This window comes from Mustela nigripes, chromosome X, assembly GCF_022355385.1.
Source record: "Mustela nigripes isolate SB6536 chromosome X, MUSNIG.SB6536, whole genome shotgun sequence".
Lineage (NCBI taxonomy): Eukaryota > Metazoa > Chordata > Mammalia > Carnivora > Mustelidae > Mustela > Mustela nigripes.
The window spans coordinates 67,948,861-67,967,231 of NC_081575.1; the positions used below are offsets into that span (position 1 = coordinate 67,948,861).

General features: G+C 39.8%; 1 protein-coding gene across 7 annotated transcripts in view; it reads right to left on the minus strand.

The window, feature by feature from the left end:
- TAF1 (TATA-box binding protein associated factor 1) overlaps positions 1-18,371 on the minus strand; it is a 75,190-nt gene that overhangs the window by 33,637 nt on the left and 23,182 nt on the right. For all 7 annotated transcript variants that reach the window (XM_059385842.1, XM_059385843.1, XM_059385839.1 and 4 more), the window contains exons 25-32: positions 17,125-17,336; positions 14,231-14,339; positions 13,913-14,011; positions 13,427-13,604; positions 9,707-9,774; positions 8,266-8,388; positions 7,454-7,546; positions 7,286-7,370 (exon numbers count right to left, since the gene is read on the minus strand). In XM_059385842.1, the coding sequence (XP_059241825.1) occupies positions 7,286-7,370; positions 7,454-7,546; positions 8,266-8,388; positions 9,707-9,774; positions 13,427-13,604; positions 13,913-14,011; positions 14,231-14,339; positions 17,125-17,336 (967 nt within the window). The remainder of the gene's footprint in view (positions 1-7,285; positions 7,371-7,453; positions 7,547-8,265; positions 8,389-9,706; positions 9,775-13,426; positions 13,605-13,912; positions 14,012-14,230; positions 14,340-17,124; positions 17,337-18,371) is intronic.

Sequence of the window (18,371 nt, forward strand, 5' to 3'; positions counted from 1 at the left end):
AGTGTGGAGCCTGAAGCAGAGCTCGATCCCACGACCCTGAGATCATGACCTGAGCAGAAATCAAGAGTTGGACACTTAATGGACTGAGCCACCCAGGCACCCCCACAACCTGGCTTTTGATTCTAACTGCCTCACTGAAACAACTCTTCTAACAACCATTCTCTCTGGTTTTCTATGTAGCACTTGACCTGTTGGCCACCTTCCTCTTCTCTTGGTGTCCAGGTCTTACTCTCTTTGGTTTTTCCCTGTTTCATTCTGGCCACTCCACAGTACTCTCCACTTGATCTCTTAAATTAATGTTGGAGTTTGTCAAGTCTATTCTCCTCCTACATTCTCTCTAAACTAAACAGTGGATCTTTTTTGGGTTACATACTTTAGTAATCTGATACAACTATGGCCTTTCTACCTGGAAAAACATAGAGCCATATTTTACATACAGCATCAGGAGTTCAAGGAATATACCCTAGTCCCTATCTGAGCTCATCTACTTCCACTGTAACATACTGCTGGTCTGAGAAAATATCTGTATTTACAGTAATGACTTCTCTTCTGAGCTTAGGACATGTACATAGCCAACTATCTACTAAGTCTTTACTTCGATGCTCTACGTCAATACAACACAGCCCAAACTGAACTTGGACCACTTTTTCTCCAAAACCCCTCCTCTATTTTCTATATTAGTCAATGGCACCACCAGTTACCCAAGTCAGAATTCTGGATGTCATTTGATTTATACATCCTTTCAAAAGTGGATTTTTTCTTTTAATTATGAAAGTATTGTACGCTCAACTAAAAAAATTCAAACACCTAAGGACAAACAAGTAGGAAGTGAAAATTATCCTCCAGCTCTCCCTTCAGTAACTCTATTCTATGGCAACAAGAAACAGTGACTGATTCCTTTAGATGGGTAAGTGCTCTCCAATTCATCAGTCCCTATTGTGCCCATTTCACTCATACCTATCTGGCCTTTATAAGATCTGAATTTGCAACCCTTTCTGTACATACTGTCAAGTAATCTAGTTTTCAACAATATATCCTGAATACATTTTCATATTGGCATATACGAATATACCTTATTTGTTAGCTAATCTACCATTTTGATAGCTAAGCAGTTCTCCATCATATACAAGTTCCATAATTTATTTAACTGATTTTCTATGTTGGATATTCCATGTACTTCCATGTTTTTGCAATTTATAGTTGGCTCTTCAACACATAGGTTAGAGGCACCAACACCCCGTGCATCGAAAATCCACTTACAACTTCTGATTCCCCAAAGACTTAGTTACTGATAAAGATCCTACTACTGACCAGAAGCCGTACTAAAAATACTAATAATCAATTAACATGTATTTTGTATATGTATTATATACTGTACTTTTTTTTTTTAAAGATTTATTTATTTATTTATTTGACAGACAGAGATTACAAGCAGGAAGAGAGAGAGAGGGAAGCAGGCTCCCCACCAAGCAGAGAGCCCAATGCGGGGCTCGATCCCAGGACCCTGGGATCACGACCTGAACTGAAGGCAGAGGCTTTAACCCACTGAGCCACCCAGGCGCCCCATATATACTGTACTCTTAAGAATAAAGCCAGAGAAAATGCGATGAAGAAAGTCATAAGTAGGGGCGCCTAGGTGGCTCAATGGGTTAAGCCTCTGCCCTCAGCTCCGGTCATGATCCCAGGGTCTTGGGATTGAGCCCCGCATTGGGCTCTCTGCTTGGCGCGGAGCCTGCTTCCTCCTCTCTCTCTACCTGCTTCTCTGCCTACTTGTGATCTCTGTCAAATAAATAGATAAGAAATCTTAAAAATAAATAAATAGAAAATCATAAGTAAGAGAAAATACATTTACAGTCCTCTACTATTAAAAAAAAATCCATGTATAAATGGACCTGCACAGTTTAAACCCATGCCATTCAATGGTCAACTGTATGATGTTGCAATTATAAACATACGTGCCCTTAGACAACGTGTGTGTGGAGTATTCCCCAGAGGTAAAACTGATCAAAAGTAATAAACATTTACAGTACTTTAAAAAGTGTATACCTGGGGCACCTGGGTAGCTCAGTCAGCTTGCTTCTCCCTCTGCCTGTCAATAGCCCTGCGGGGGCTTGCTCACTCACTCACTTTCTCTAACAAATAAATAAATAATAAAAAGTTTATACCCATTTATGTTTGTATCCAAGAGCGTGAGTGCTTTCCATCATCTTGAATTCTCCCCGCCCTGACCCAACACCCCCGCGTTCCAACCATTTATGAAAGTATCAGCTCCACCTCCACAAGAGATACTTTCCCCATATTTCCATTTTTTTTTTTAAACTACTTAACCTGGGCTCAAGCTCTCAGTATTTTTTAAAGGTTTTATGTATTCATTTGAGGGAGAGAGAGAGAGACAGCATGAGTGGAGAGGAGGGGCAGAGGGAGAGGGAGATGCAGACTCCCCACTGAGCAGGCAGCCCAATGAGGCACTAGATCCCAGGACCCCAAAATCATGACCTGAGCCGAAGGCAGACACTTAACCACCTGCACCACCCAGGTGTCCCAAACCCTCAATCTTTTCAACTTGGACTATTGTTAACAGTTTCTCTATTGGTCTCTTTATCTAATTCCCCTCCTACCTATCCTTTAGATAGCTTCCAGAATGACCTTACTAAAATACCTGTTATGATCCTCTTTCCTTTTAAAGGCTTAAGTGTGACATAGTAAGGCCATTTGTGATCTACCCCATCTACCTTGAAAAACTCATCTCATACCACCAAGTAGCTCCCACTCTTCACCCTAGTCAAATCAACTATTTGCACTTCCCTATCCAAGGCACCCTCATCTTCTTTTCTGTTTGTGCCCTCTGCCTGGAACTTCTTCCCCACCCTTCTCTACTTTACTTTTTGGCTAGGCACAGGAGGTACTGAATATAGAACTAGCTACTATAATCATCATCCTTCAAAATTCAAAAAACGTGGGGCGCCTGGGTGGCTGAGTGGGTTAAAGTCTCTGCCTTCGGCTCAGGTCATGATCTCAGGGTCCTGGGATTGAGCCCCACATTGGGCTCTCTGCTTACCAAGGAGCCTGCTTTGCTTCCTCTCTCTCTGACTACTTGTGATCTCTGTATGTCAAATAAATAAATAAATAAGTCTTTTGAAAAAATTTTCAAAAAACCTCCAGAAAGAGCTTCCTGCCTTTCATACTAGTAGGAGACTTGGAAAACATGCAAAAGATGAAAACAAAGAAAATCCTAACCCTACATCTCAGAAAAAAACACTATTTTATTATCACAATGATGTGTTTCTTTCTAGTTTTATTCTATGCATATGCAGTTTTAAAAAAGTGTAACAGAGATGAAGTAAGTTTTATGTTCTGCTTTTCTCACTTAACATTGTGAATACTTTCGTCATTAAATTTTTTTAAAAAAGAGCACTCAATCTTTATATAATAATCCATCATACAGATGGCACAATAGCTGATCATTTCCCCTACATTAACCATTCAGGTTATTTCTCATTAATAAAAATAACATTATCATGAATATCTGTCCACATCTCTGATTAAGGCAGATTAGTCTACCATGTTGTATATACCATGCATGTTTATTAAACACTTAAGTGCCTTATTTTACTTAATGCTCCCAACAGCACTGAGGAGGGTGCTATTATTTTTCCCATTTTACAGACAGGAAAGCAAAGGCTAAGTTACTTGCCCAAAGTCACCCTGCTATTAAGTGGTGGGGCCTACTTCATTATAAAGTCTGTTCACTTAACTACTTTTAAGTCTCTCAATGCTGCCAAAGAGCTTTCCAGAAATGCCTTACAAGTTTATACTGCCAACAGCAATATGTGACAGCACCTGCCTCACAAGCATTCAATACTTCCATTAAAAAGAAAGACTGATATCACCTCACACCAGTCAGAATGGCTAAAATCAACAAGTCAGGAAATGACAGATGCTGGCGAGGATGTGGAGAAAGGGGAACCCTCCTACACTGTTGGTGGGAATGCAAGCTGGTGCAGCCACTCTGGAAAACAGCATGGAGGTTCCTCAAAATGTTGAAAATAGAACTGCCCTATGACCCAGCAATTGCATTACTGGGTATTTACCCTAAAGATACAAACGTAGTGATCCAAAGGGGCACGTGCACCTGAATGTTTATAGCAGCAATGTCCACAATAGCCAAACTATGGAAAGAACCTAGATGTCCATCAACAGATGAATGGATCAAGAAGATGTGGTATATATACACAATGGAATACTATGCAGCCATCAAAAGAAATGAAATCTTGCCATTTGCGACAACATGGATGGAACTAGAGCGTATCATGCTTAGCGAAATAAGTCAAGCAGAGAAAGACAACTATCATATGATCTCCCTGATATGAGGAAGTGGTGATGCAACATGGGGGCTTAAGTGGGTAGGAGAAGAATCAATGAAACAAGATGGGATTGGGAGGGAGACAAACCATAAGTGACTCTCAATCTCACAAAACAAACTGAGGGTTGCTGGGGGGAGGGGGGTTGGGAGAAGGGGGTGGGATTATGGACATTGGGGAGGGTATGTGCTTTGGTGAGGGCTGTGAAGTGTGTAAACCTGGTGATTCACAGACTTGTACCCCTGGGGATAAAAATATATGTTTATAAAAAAAAAATTAAAAAAAAAAAGAAAGACTGAGGGCGCCTGGGTGGCTCAGTGGGTTAAGCCACTGCCTTTGGTTCAGGTCATGATCCCAAGGTCCTGAGATCGAGTCCCGCATTCCTCCTCTCTCTCTCTGCCTGCCTCTCTGCCTACTTGTGATCTCTCTCTGTCAAATAAATAAATAAATTCTTTAAAAAAAAAAAGAAAAGAAAAACTGAAGTCAAGCAGAGAGAGTCAATTATCATATGGTTTCACTTATTTGTGGAGCATAACAAATATCATGGAGGACAAAGGGTGTTATGAGAAAGGAGTTGGGGTAAATTGGAGGTGGAAGGGGAGGTGAATCATGAGAGACTATGGACTCTGAAAAACAATCTGAGGGGTTTGAAGTGGCGGGGGGGGGGGAGGTTGGGGTACCAGGTGGTGGGTATTATAGAGGGCACGGATTGCATGGAGCACTGGATATGGTGAAAAAAATAATGAATACTGTTTTTCTGAAAATAAATAAATCAATTTAATAAAAAAAAACTGAGTTCATCTAATAGGTGGGGAAAAAAGATACCTATTTGTTTTAATTTGCATTTCTTTGATTACTGGGTACAACTGAAAACTTACTCATGTTCATTAGTTATTTAATTTCGGTCTTTTGTGATTTGCCTGTCTGCCCTTTGCTCATTTTTCCCTTAGCATCTTCTGGGTTTTTCTCATTGCCTTATATTAGCTCCTTTTACTCTGCCTTATATCTTACGCCAGCCATCACCAAGGCTAAGCAGGCTTTCTGTAACACTCTTGCTTTATCACTTGTTACAATCATTTTCAGACATCTGTGAGCCTCCCAACACTTCTTTTACCAGAATTCTGGCTACAGCTTTAGGTGTTTTCAGGAGACAATAATGGAGATATAACTGACCTGACAGAGGGCACTTTCACTCTCTAATTTCAGATGAGCAGTAAGAAGAGCACAAGGGAGAAAGCAGAATCTTTTAAACCACGTTGGATAAAGAAAAATGGAAGGCTCATCTCTTACCACCTTTCTTTAATGATATATATAAGTTCTAGCCAAGTATCATTCTCTGAAGTGCCCTGTTCTTTCATTCCTCCATGGCATTAAACATTCTCTTCTCAATGCCCACTTCCTCATCTGCCTTTCTGGCTGTCCCTTCTTTCACCACCTCCCTCCAAATTCTCTGTCTCTTCTATCTAGCAAACATACAGCCACACTCATGTGGATTTTTTAGTTGAGACCTCGGTATGCTAGGCAATTCTCTCAAATGCCCTTAGCTCCTGCTTCTTTCTTTCTTTTTCCTTTTATTAACATATAATGTATTATTTGCTAGGGGTACAGGTCTGGGATTCATCAGTCTTACACAATTCACAGCACTCACCATAGCACCATAGCGCCCTCTTCTGTTTTGCTTAAGGAATTATATGAGCCTCCCAACACTTCTTTTACCAGAATTAAACATTCTGAATTAAATTCAGAATTTAATTAATTTCACTGCCGAATTCCTCAGTTGTCTTTCCACTTAGGATGAAGTAAAATTTCTTAAACATGACACAGAGCACACACAAGGGTCTCTAGGATTTGACTCCTAGAGATTTCTACATGTAACGAGTCACTCACCAACATGGACACATAATTGCAACCCCAATAACTTGTTTCTTAAGCCTATATGGTTTCTTTACATACTGCTCGCTGTTCTCTGCCTAGAATGTTTTCTCCTCTACATTCTTTGCCTAGCAACACCCACCCACCAATCCTTTAGAATTCAGCTTAAGATAACTCTCTTACAGAAAGTTTCCTCTAATTTCAATTTGATTTGATTTAAACAGCTTGTCTCTGTGTCCCCTCTGGCACTCTGCATGCACATCTTGCATAATACTTCTGTAAATTTTCTTTTCTGTTTCCCCAAATAAACTACAACCAATCTGGGGACAGGAATCATATCTACATTGATTTTATATTTGTAGCACTTATCAGAGCCAGCATGTACTAGGTGCTCAATGTTTACTCAACAAGTGAGTCATCCAAAACTGATCTTTATTAGCTTATTTATGAAGCCTTCCCTAACCCTTAGGTGAAGGTGCTCCTTTATCTCCTCTAGTGCACTTTGTACATCCTTCTAATACAGCTCTTGCTTGTCAAGCTGTATTCAACAGCCTCCCTCCATCAGCTGGACTATGAATTTTGTGGGTAGAGTGACTGTCTTTCCCACCAGTAGATTAAGTAGTCAGCACAGAAGTTAAGTAACTAGCTTGGCATATATCATCGCTTTGTGCACTGACCAAAACCCCATGCTCTGAGGAAGCTCACTATGGTCTATAATCACACATTCCCTTAAGCTCCATCTAAGGGCCTGGAGGACAGGTGAATTTTCACATCTCATGAGAAGCGGTGTTGGCTCAAAGCCCAAAGCAATATCGATTTGATATTTCTCTTCTCATTTTTCTGTGCTTTCTAAAGTATAAGAAAATAAATGCACATTGTTTTATCATTAAAAGTAATTAGCAAAATTTACAAAACACACTAAAATATGTGCCCACTTAAAAAAAAAAGCAGAGTACTGTTCAAGGATACTTCATGCAATCAAATTTTAATGATGCTAACTAACATTGGATGAATAGAATGATGGAAAGTAGAAGAAAAGCAGAAATACCCACCATTATACTTAACACTGTTGGCCAAAATAAGGTTGACATCATCTAAAAAGCTCTCCCGACTCTGGTACTTGTGCTTGGAGATATTCTGTGATTAAAAGAACCAGGGGACTCAGATGTATGCACAAATCTACTGGCTTCCAAAAAGACATTTTAGATCAAATCACTCACCTTACGTATAGTCTCTAAATCCATTGGACTGACGATCACTTTGTAATAATCTGGAACAAACTTCTTATTAACTGGGTGATGAAATGGCCAAGACTATAAAACAGAAAGCGTGAGAAATTAAATGGAAACCATTCTTTTTACTGGAGATTCTCAACCTTCGCTGAGTCACAAATATTCCTAAGGTTCCCCAAAAAAGCTACGAAACCCTTTTCCCAGAGACACATAATCACACAAAATTTTGTCTATAACTTAAGTGGTTCATGGGGTCCTTTAAGGAAGAACCCCTGCTCTATACTCACAATTAAAACTTCTTATACCCCAGTCCCATCCAGAAATTTTATAGCATTAACACATATATAACATATGCCTACAACACAAAAGGAAATTTAGTCCAGCATTCCTAAGAGAAAATCATTCCCCAAAACGGATACACACAGTCAACATGGTAGCCATGCCATAAAGTTGTAAAAGACAAAAATAGATTAAAAAGACAACAAACAATGGATAATTAAATAAACTGCCATTTGTCAAGAGGCACCTTTCAATCCAAAGCCTCCCATTAGCTGTCATCCTCATTTCTTTCCAGGGATATTCAGGAGCTTTCAACAAGAGGAACAAAGAACTCTCTCTATATCCATGGGTTCCTGGCCTCTGATTTTAATGATCAGCAGTCATACGGTAAAAAGGTCAGTTTTTAAAATTATATGCCAGTCTGAATTTACAAACACTACCCTCTAGACTCCCCAACACACGCACATCCTACTGTTCTTTCCCTTGCTATCTTCACAATATTTAGCACAGAGACTACTTACATCTGGAACTGCCATCATTTTCTGGGTGACGATGTTGTCCAGGATGAAAGAAAATGCTACTTGGTCATCATCATCCAGCAACGGGTTAATAGCTTTCTCTAAACGAGCCAATTTATCTTCTTTCTGATATGAAACAAAGCAAAGGAAAAAGAGGTTTCCCTGAGGTGTAATCACTGCAGAAACTTATGGATAATTTATGGTTCAGTTGTCTATTGCCCTTGCCCAGAAAAGCCTAACTTTGAATTCTCAACCACAGCTGTAGACAGAAAGTCCAAATGAGAAATGATATTCTAGTTAAAGGATCCAAAGGGATGTACCAACCACTCATTTAGGTATTCTATCGTCTATCTGTAGATCACCAAAAATATACATCCCTGGAAACTGATAACTTAGGTCTCAGAATAAAAACATTTTCACCAAGTTAGGTTTTAATGTAACACTGTTTCTGTTCTAAACTACTGCTAAAAACACTGAACATATTGCTGATTAGTGACTTTTACATAAGGGAATCTAACCCAATAAATTTGTTTCAGGGGCGCCTAGGTGGCTCAGCCAGTTAAGCCTCTGCCTTTGGCTCAGGTCATGATTTCAGGGTCCTGGGATCAAGCCCCATGTGAGGCTCCCTGCTCGGCACAGAATCTGCTTGTCCCTCTCCCTCTGTTCCCCACCCCCCACTGCAAATAAATGAATAAATAAAATCTTAAAAGAAAACAAATAAATAAAATCTTAAAGAAAAAGAAAATGGAATATAGAAAATCTTTTAGGGGCGCCTTGGTGGCTCAGTTGGTTAAGCGTCCGATTCTTGGTATCAGTTCAGGGTTGTGAGATCCAGCCCCATGTCAGGCTCTATGCTGGGCATGGAGCCTGCTTAAGATTCTCTCTGTCCCTCTCCACTCTGCTCCTCTCCCAACTCCCTCTCTAAAGTAAATCTTTTAAAAATTAAAATTTTTAATTTTAATTAAATTTAATTAAAAATTTTAAAAATTAAAATTCCTCTCTGCTGAAACAGTCTCTTAGCTCTTGGGAATTCACTTTCCTTGGCCCTTTCTAAAGTTATGTAGGTTCTAGATTTCAGTCCTAGCCATACTACTTAATAACCATGATGTCCAGGGCAAGCAATTTTCTTCTACGGATGTTAGTTTTCCATTTACAAAAGAAGGAATTGGATTATGAGATTTCTAAGGTCCCTTCCAGCCTCTAACACACTAAAGATCTGCTACTCCTATATTTCTCTACTCTTCCTTCTATTACATTCTCTCCTTCCTCAACCCTGCTACCAGCCCCACCTCAAATTCCATGCCTCTTTTTCATTTTATTTATTCACAAGTAATCCCTACACCCAATATGGGGCTCAAACTCATGACCCGGGATTAAGAGTTGCATACTCTTCCACCTGAGCCAGCCATTCGCCCCTGCCTTTCTTTCATTTTAAGTATCTTACCTCTTTGAGTTTTTCATCACACAAATCCAGCATGGATTGAGAGATCTGGGTCAGTGAGTGCTTTGGACCTAAATTTATAGAGGAACAGTAAGAGATGAGACCATTAAAAATGGGAGACGAGAGCTGCCAATACCTCTCTAGACTTTTTTTTAGTATATGTGCTGCCGAAGCGAGCACACCTCTCTAGACTTTTAACACATTTACTTAAACACCTAATAAGTGTCAGGCACCAGCCTGTCTGCTAGATCATACATATATACCAGTTTTAACTCCATTTTTCAGTGCTAACACATGGCAGATATATAATATGGATGAAAAAACTAATTTTAACTCTCTTCTTTATTAATACTTGTACGACAATACTACTATTGATACTGCTACCTTTAATACCTTGGAAGTAATAATACTATGGACAAGAATGACATTTTGTTTAAGGATGGCTTAGGAGATGAAGGCATGATTTATGTATCTTTACACACTTAGCATATAAGATCTGTGATTCCAATTTTTGTTTACACAACTCATGGTTTGTGAGGTACTCCCAACATATGGCTAATCCAAAGCCTCTGTCATAAAAGATTCTCCATCCCATCTCAGACTATTTAGTTTCCTTGAAATCCGTTAACAGAAGCTTCAGAAAATCCTTGAACTCCTTCTTACAGCCCTCACTTATGGCTGCCCTAATTTAAGCTCATTATAGGGATAGTTAAAACATTTTCACCTAGACAGTAATTCTATTTCCTTTCAGTATCCTCTGCTTGACCATCTTCCTCTATTCATCCTTGTTAAGTGTTCCCCAGACCCCAAACCTCAACTCTATTTGTAACTAATTAATTTAGCATTCATTTGTTTATTCATTCAATGAATGATTAATGATGGTCCGTGATGTACTCAATGATGAGAATAAGGAGAAAATAAGACATAGTTCCTACCTTAGCTCTTGGGTCAATCAAAGAAAATGACATGAAAATGTATCACTGCCAAGACAGAGTATGAGCGCTTGCAGTATTTACGGATGAAATGATATGTCTGGAAATACAGACTGAACAGTAAGCAAGAATCAGCCATGAGGGTAATTGTTGAACCAGGTGAATAGGTGTGCTGAGGTTTACTATACCTCTGTACATACCTAACAATTTCCATAATGAAAGTTTTAAAAACTGAGTATAGTGCAAACATGGGGATACACTGGTTGCTATGAAATATGGTAGGGTTGCATATGAAACATGTTGTAAGCTATTTTTACAACAATTAAATCTGCATACTGGGAAGCAAGGAAGGCTTGCTGTGACTGACATTGGAGTAGGGTCATTAATGAAGAGTAGAGGTCCATCAAGTAGGCAATACAGTAGAAAGACATTCCAGAGGGAAGAAAAAGTATACAAAGATACAAAGTAAGCAAGTTAACAGAAACAGGAGGCACCGTAAGTAGTTTGGTACAAGTGCAACACTGGTATGTGTGGAGGAGAAACAGGAAATAGAACTTGGAAAGGCAGGAGAGGCCACATTATAAAGGTCTCATAGGTGACAAAAAGCCACTAACGATTTTATGCTCGAAAATTTTTTCAAATTTGTGTTTTAGAAAAAATTACCTTACCAACAGTGTGAATTAAGGCAAGCAGCAAAGTTAAAATTCATAAGCTGTTGCAAGGGGTCAAACAAGAAATGACAAGGGCTTCAAATAAGAGCAGCAACCGAGATTAAAAGGAAGAGGATGTGCTCCAGCAAGCTGTAGAGGGGACTTTGCTTACTTATTTATGGGATTTAGTGATCTATGAATGGGGGAGGGGGGGTAGAATGGGTGGAACTAACGATGACCATCATTTCTAGTTTGTACAATCAGATGGATGGTAATATCATCAGTCTAAATAAAGCAACCAGATCAACAGTTGCCAGTAGGGCACTGAAACATGGACATGTCTGGCAGGCAACTGGAAACTTGAGTATGGAGCTCCGAAGAGAGGTATGGACTGGAGATAATGGTATCAGTAGATACATGGTAGCTGAAGTCATGAGAATGAAAAAGATCAGAAATAACTAGAGAAAGTACCCCTAGAAAAGAAATAAGAGAGTATCGAGGAGCGTCAAGTAGTCAAGAGTGCCAAATACACTGGAGTTCAAGAGACTTCTAAGCACACACAAAGGTGTTCAACATCAAAGACAAAAACCGTATGACTGGGGCGTCCAGGTGTCTCAGTGGGTTAAGCCTTTGCCTTTGGCTCAGATCATAGTCTCAGGGTCCTGAGATCAGCCCCACATCAGGGCCCCGCATTGGGCTCTGCTCAGCAAGGAGCCTGCTTCCTCCTCTCCCTCTGCCTGCCTCTCTGCCCTGCCTACTTATGGTATCTCTCTCTCTCCATCAAATAAATAAATAAATTTTTAAAAACAAAAACAAAAACATACGATCTCACTTATGTGTAGAATCTTTAAAAAAAAAAAAAAAAAAAAAAAAAAAAAAAAAACCAAGAGTGCCTGGCTCCACACTGTGAGCCCGATGTGGGGCTTGATCTTAGGACCCCGGGATCATGACCTGAGCTGAAAGCAGCCACTTAATGACTGAGCCACCCAGGCGCCCCCCAGTCTGACTTTTAAGTATTTATCCTTGTAATATGAATGACAGTTGGACCTAACAAATGTGTTCTTCCCTTCTGTATGTCTAGAACTCTGCTAGGCCCTGAAAATACAAAGACGAATAAGACATAGTCTTTCCAGGAGTCGCAAAGTGATGGAAGATTCAGACACATAAATAATTACATACAACACAGTTAAGAGTCATAGAAGTTGGTTTAATTGTGTCGAGAACGACAGAAAATTAATGGGTATTCTCCATTCTTCATGGAGAGATGATATGAATTGGTCTGGAAATATGAATGGAAATTCATAGGGCATGTTTCCACTTTTCAGTGGGAACTAAGGGCATTCAAGACAGGGCAAAGACTGTGCAAGGTGCATGAAGAAATGGCATAAGATATTTAGTGAAATATAATGTTGAATCTGGCAGAAGTCTCTAGTAGGTATGGGAGTCAGGCATTGGACAGGATACTAGATAAATGGGTCAGGCTTGCTTATAAAAGGTCTCAGAATCTAGGTACTGCCACATTTACAAAAGACAAAACTGAGGAAGCTGTGACAGGCTGTCTACAGTAAACTGTCTAAGAACTTGTCCAGGGTAACTTAATCAGTATGTGGCAGGGATGGGATTCATTCTCTAACCATACCCTTCAACCCAACACTTACACATGAATCTGTGCTCAAGGATACAATTGGAGATCAGAAACCTTGATCCCTGACATGCAGAAGCTGTACTGTTTCCCCTTTTAAGACACAGAAAGCAGATTTCTTTCTCCTTTGCAGATTTGGAGCAAAGTGAACATGTAAGAGCCCCTGTAACAAATCTATAGATCAAATCAAAGATTCACACACAGTCAACATGGTCGCAGGCTCACACTCTGCATAGGTTCCCTCCACACTGTCTCTTTGTTCTATTTGATCAGGTCCACTTCTTCCTCCCACTAATCTCCCTGCAACTGTTTCATTTCAACAAACTCCAAATTCTCCAAAGGATACATTTAAAAAGTGGGACTAAAAAGAAGCAACCTTAAATGACAGAAACGTGCGCTGATTTTCAAAATGCATACATTGTAGATCCTTCCAGTCAGTCCAATCTTGTCTGAATTTGGGACTAATGAGACAAATAAGGATCTGAAAGGTGATTCTTACCATTATAGGTTGCACTATTTTTCACGATTAGCTCCAAATGCTCTCTGAACTCTTCCCGAGAGGGGTAGAGGCGTTTGCGCACATTTTCACGAAGGGTTTGTAAGTCCATTGGTCGAGTGATGATTTTGTAGTAGTCCTTTACAACCTTTGCATTGACTGGAGTATGGAAAGGGTAGGTCTGTGCAAACAAGAGACAGCACTATCGGTGAGCAAAGAACACCTGTCAGAGCCAACTCCCGAAGACTCGTATCTTATCTGTCTACCTGGCCACCAACTCTCAAAGGAATCTTTCTAGATGAAGCAGGTAGGTCTGTTTTATCTACTAAACTATTCAAAATAAATAAATAAAACAAACCCAAAAAACTACATCCCAAAGAATCAGGAGTTCCACATCCCTACAAGTACTCTACTATCCTCTATCTGAAATCACAGATAGAACAAAGGGCTTTGCCATTCCTACTGTAGACATGAATGTGATGAACTCACATTTGGAAGATCTCTCATGTCATTGATGATAGACTCCAAAATGGAGGACAATGTCACCATTGGGTCTGTCCGGCGCCGGTGGATGGACTTATGAGGTCTCTAAGGATAAACAAGAAATAAGAGTGCTTCTTTAGATAAGAAAAACAAACAGACGATGCTTTCTAGCTATAGCTTAGGAATTTTGTAATGAACAGTACACATAATTTTCAGGGTAAGGCCAAAGGGAGACTCTAAGGCTGTGCCAGAGCCATGGGACAAAGGGCTGGAGGAACCAATGAGAACCACATGTGGCCAGAAAGAAGCAATGCAGATACTCACGTTTAAGTAGTCACAGTGAACAGTGGTTCCAACTCGCCGTTTCTTCTTGGGAGGAAGTTGCTGTTTAGGGAACTTGAGAACCAGAGATTTTCTGCGAACCTCATCCGCGCTGTAATCAAGAACACTTTCATAGCATGCAGTCCCTAGCTCTAGACCTCAGAAAAAAAGCAACTACAATGAAGAAGTCCAAAGTACCTGAGCATGAGCCTGGGGAGGAAAAAGCCAAACCAAAGGCCAGATATCCACACTCTCAGGCTCAGATCAGGCACGGCCTCACGGGATATCCAAATTAATAAAGAACTAGGCAAGCCACAACCTCAGTTTCCTATTTGGAAGATAAGGGAACTAGGCTAAAGGAATTTCAAGAACGCTTCCAGCTCCAACATTCTATCTTAGGGTTCAAGGGCTAGGAGGCTAAACTTACAATAGAAACAAAGAAGAAATGAAAAACTGGCTTGAAAAAAAAATAGTCTAAGTTTCCCTCAGTCATTAAAAGGCCATTCACCTTCTTCCTTTCCATTGTAGGGGATCAAGACACTAAATTTTCCTTTTCCAATGTGCCTCATAATATAATGGCTATTACGGATATTGATAAATTAAATCAAGAATGGAAAAAAGAGCCCCAAACTTAATAGAAGCAAAACCAAACTATCTGGTGATGGGTGGTAATTAGACTTACAGTGGTGATCGCTTTGTAATGTATATAAATACCAATACATAATACTGTACCTCTGAAGCTTACACAATGGTATCTACCAATTTTACCTCAGTAAGAAACAAAAGTATGTATCAAATTGATTGAAAGTTATGCACAAAAGAGAATTCAAATATATTTTGCACATAATACCCTGACTGTACTATTGCAGTGGCATATAGTCTAAGGACAACAAATGACAGAAAACACCTTGAATCTACTTTATGGGTTTGTTGTTAGTGGTACTGGTATTGTAATTCTCAAACTATTCTGTATAACAGATGTACAGACAGAGCAAATGAATCAACATATTAATGCTGGGAACCAGAGAAAGGATGCAGATATGAATAGGGGAAGAGGAGGAAGAATCTGTAGATATGATTTGAACGGGAGGTTTTGATAGGAAGGTTTTGGTATGTGATTTACAATATGTGTTTATTTCCTAGTTCTGTCCACTAAAAGCCTAAAAGCAATGACAGACATCTCAGTGGCAATGAGCATACCTAATACCTAGATCCTGGTTCTAAATGCCATTCCCTGATAAAAGGAACCAGGGCTCCTTGAAGAAATGGCTGATTCTAGGTCTCAAACAAGAAAATTTCAAGGACAGCCTAGAACATCTTGTGTCAGAAAGCAAAGACGTTCTCGAAGATTTACAGGATTGTTTCAAAAGGACACAGGAGCTGGCTTTAAGAGGTCAAATGTAAGACAATACGGGCATCACAATTACAAATGGTGTTAATAAATCATATTACATTAAGTTCACAAAAGGAAGAATTCCAGAATCCACAGAAATACTCAAACAGAAAGGAAAGGAAAGCTATTCTTTATAGAATACCAGTTAATGTAGAAAGAATGCTATAATTAGAAAAACCGCTATTTTGCAATCCCCAATGTAACAACGGAGTTAGGCAATGATCATCAATGGATGCTACAACTACTGAGAGAAAGACTGTTAGGGAACAGGAAATTCACCCACATGCTAATTACAAAGGGAACAACATACCTTTATTATAGAGGGTTCTGGGATCACCACTTAAACAAGATGATCAAAACAGTGAAAAAACCTGACATTATGTGCTTCTTGATGTGGTGTAGTAAGTACATAATATCACCTATGTAGTAATCTTGCCAAAGACATTTAATCTAAACATAATCAATGAGAAAACAATCAGACAAATCCAGAAATATGGGCTATTTTAGGAGACAACTGGCCTGAATTCTTCCAAAAAGTCAATGCCATGAAAACCAAAATAGGTGGAGAGAACAGTTCTAGATTTAAAGACACTCAAAATACTTAATGTTTGAACAGGAATTGGACCCTGAATTGGGAGTGGGGCAGGCCATAAAGGACACTGAGATAACCGGAGAAATTTAAGTAAGAACCAATGTTAAAACTACTGAACTGATGCTAATTTTCTTAGGTGTAATGGTAGTATCATGTTGTTATATCCCGACTCTTAGACAATGTGTGGTCAAGAACTTCTGAGGGAAACATCAAGATGCCCGCAACCTATTTCCAAATAGTTCAGCCAAAAAAAAAAAAAAAAAAGTTTCAGACATATAAAGACAAAACAAATGTAACGAATGTTAAGTTGGTGACTTTAGAGGAATGATATACTGTATTAACCTTTCAACTTTTCTGTAGATTTGCAGTTTTCAAACTCAAAAGTCGGGGAAAAATGTCTTTTAATTTAAAAACTTCTCCACTTGATTAACTCTTAAATTCTCTGAGAACAAGAGACAGGGATAAGCACAGTGTATGTCTCCTTAGTCTTTCTGGGATGGTCCATTATCGGAACACTCAGCGATTAGGGACTTGACAAGTGTGAGGAGCACCAGGATGTAGGACAGAAAGAGCACCTATGATATGCCAGGCACTATACTACGTGTTTATATAGCCTGCCATTCTATCTTCATAGCTACCTGGTAAGGGTGGTTTTATTTGGTTAAAATAAGGAAATTGAGACCCAGAAAAGTTAGGTCACATGCCCCAAGGCAAGTAGGAAAGCCTGAGGAGTGCTTCACGACAAAAGACCATAATTGTCACTACTGGCAACAGTTACTGAGGAAAATCCATCCCAGTCCCCATGCTCTGAGTTCCACCTCACAGTACATATCACATCCACCCTTGCCACCCTTTGCTAGCATCAACCTCCAACGGATCTCCCCACAGCACTTCCCGTCTGCTATTTCTTACCTCTCAATTAGCTGTTTCCCCAGGACAATCTTGGTCCCTTCAACCTTGATAAGTTCTTCATTATCATTATGAATGACTGTCTTTTCCAACTCCTCCTCCTGCTCCTCTGTCATGGCAACAGGGTTGGAAGGTGGAGCATTTGTCTGATAGTAGAGGGGGCAGAATTTGTTTGTCCTCATGTGCCCAATGGCACCACAAGCCCCACATTTCAGCTGCAAAAGGGGAAAGTATCAATGTATCAGAGGTAAATGGGCGGCTTAACGTTCGCCTTACATAACACATACAAGGCAGGCACAGAACTGTTGTCGTAACAGGACTGTTAGACATCTTTCAACCAGAAGCCATCGGACAAAAGAACCTGAATGGAAATGACACATTAAAAATAAAATGCGGGGCGCCTGGGTAGCTCAGTGGGTTAAAGCCTCTGCCTTCGGCTTGGGTCATGATCCCAGGGCCCTGGGATCGAGCCCCACGTTGGGCTCTCTGCTCAGCGGGGAGTCTGCTTCCCCCTCCCTCCTCTCTGCCTGCTTGTGATCTGTCAAGTAAATTTTAAAAAATCTTAAAAATAAAATGCAATCCAGAGATTGGACATTTAAAAAAAAAAGCGAGGAAGAAAACAGAGAGGATTTCCACTCTCAATTTTAGTTGTAGAGTATGAAAATGTTAAATACGCAGGACAAAGTCCATCGGAAGCCCCGGGCTGCCTTCACCAGCACACACAGTCAGCGTGGGTATATACTTCCAGGCACAAGGAAAAGGCTCAATAATACCAAGTCTCTATCTAAGTTTTGCAACTGACCTCAGTCTCAGCTATAAAATGGGTCACATTTTATATCACATTTATAGAATATCATATATAACAAAGAAACATGAAAATAATGACCTCAGTACATGTCACCACCAGTTTATATTTGTTAAGAACTTTATAGTTTCTAAAGTGCTTCCCAGGCATTGTCTCACTTACTCCAACAACACTGTGAGACAACTATCATTTTATACAGCAGTGACCTCGTTTTATGGTGTACATGGCAGCTACATGTACAGTAATATTTGGAACCCTACCTAAGTTACAGAAGGCAACCTGTACTGATAAGTTTCTTTCCTGTTGCTTCTTTTTCCTTTTTATTTTTTTAAATATTGTTTTTATTTACTTCAAGAGAGAGAATGAGTGAGAGGGAAATAGAGAGAAGGCAGGAACCAGGGGAGGGTCACTGAAGCAGACTCCCCACTGAGCAGGGAGCCCGATG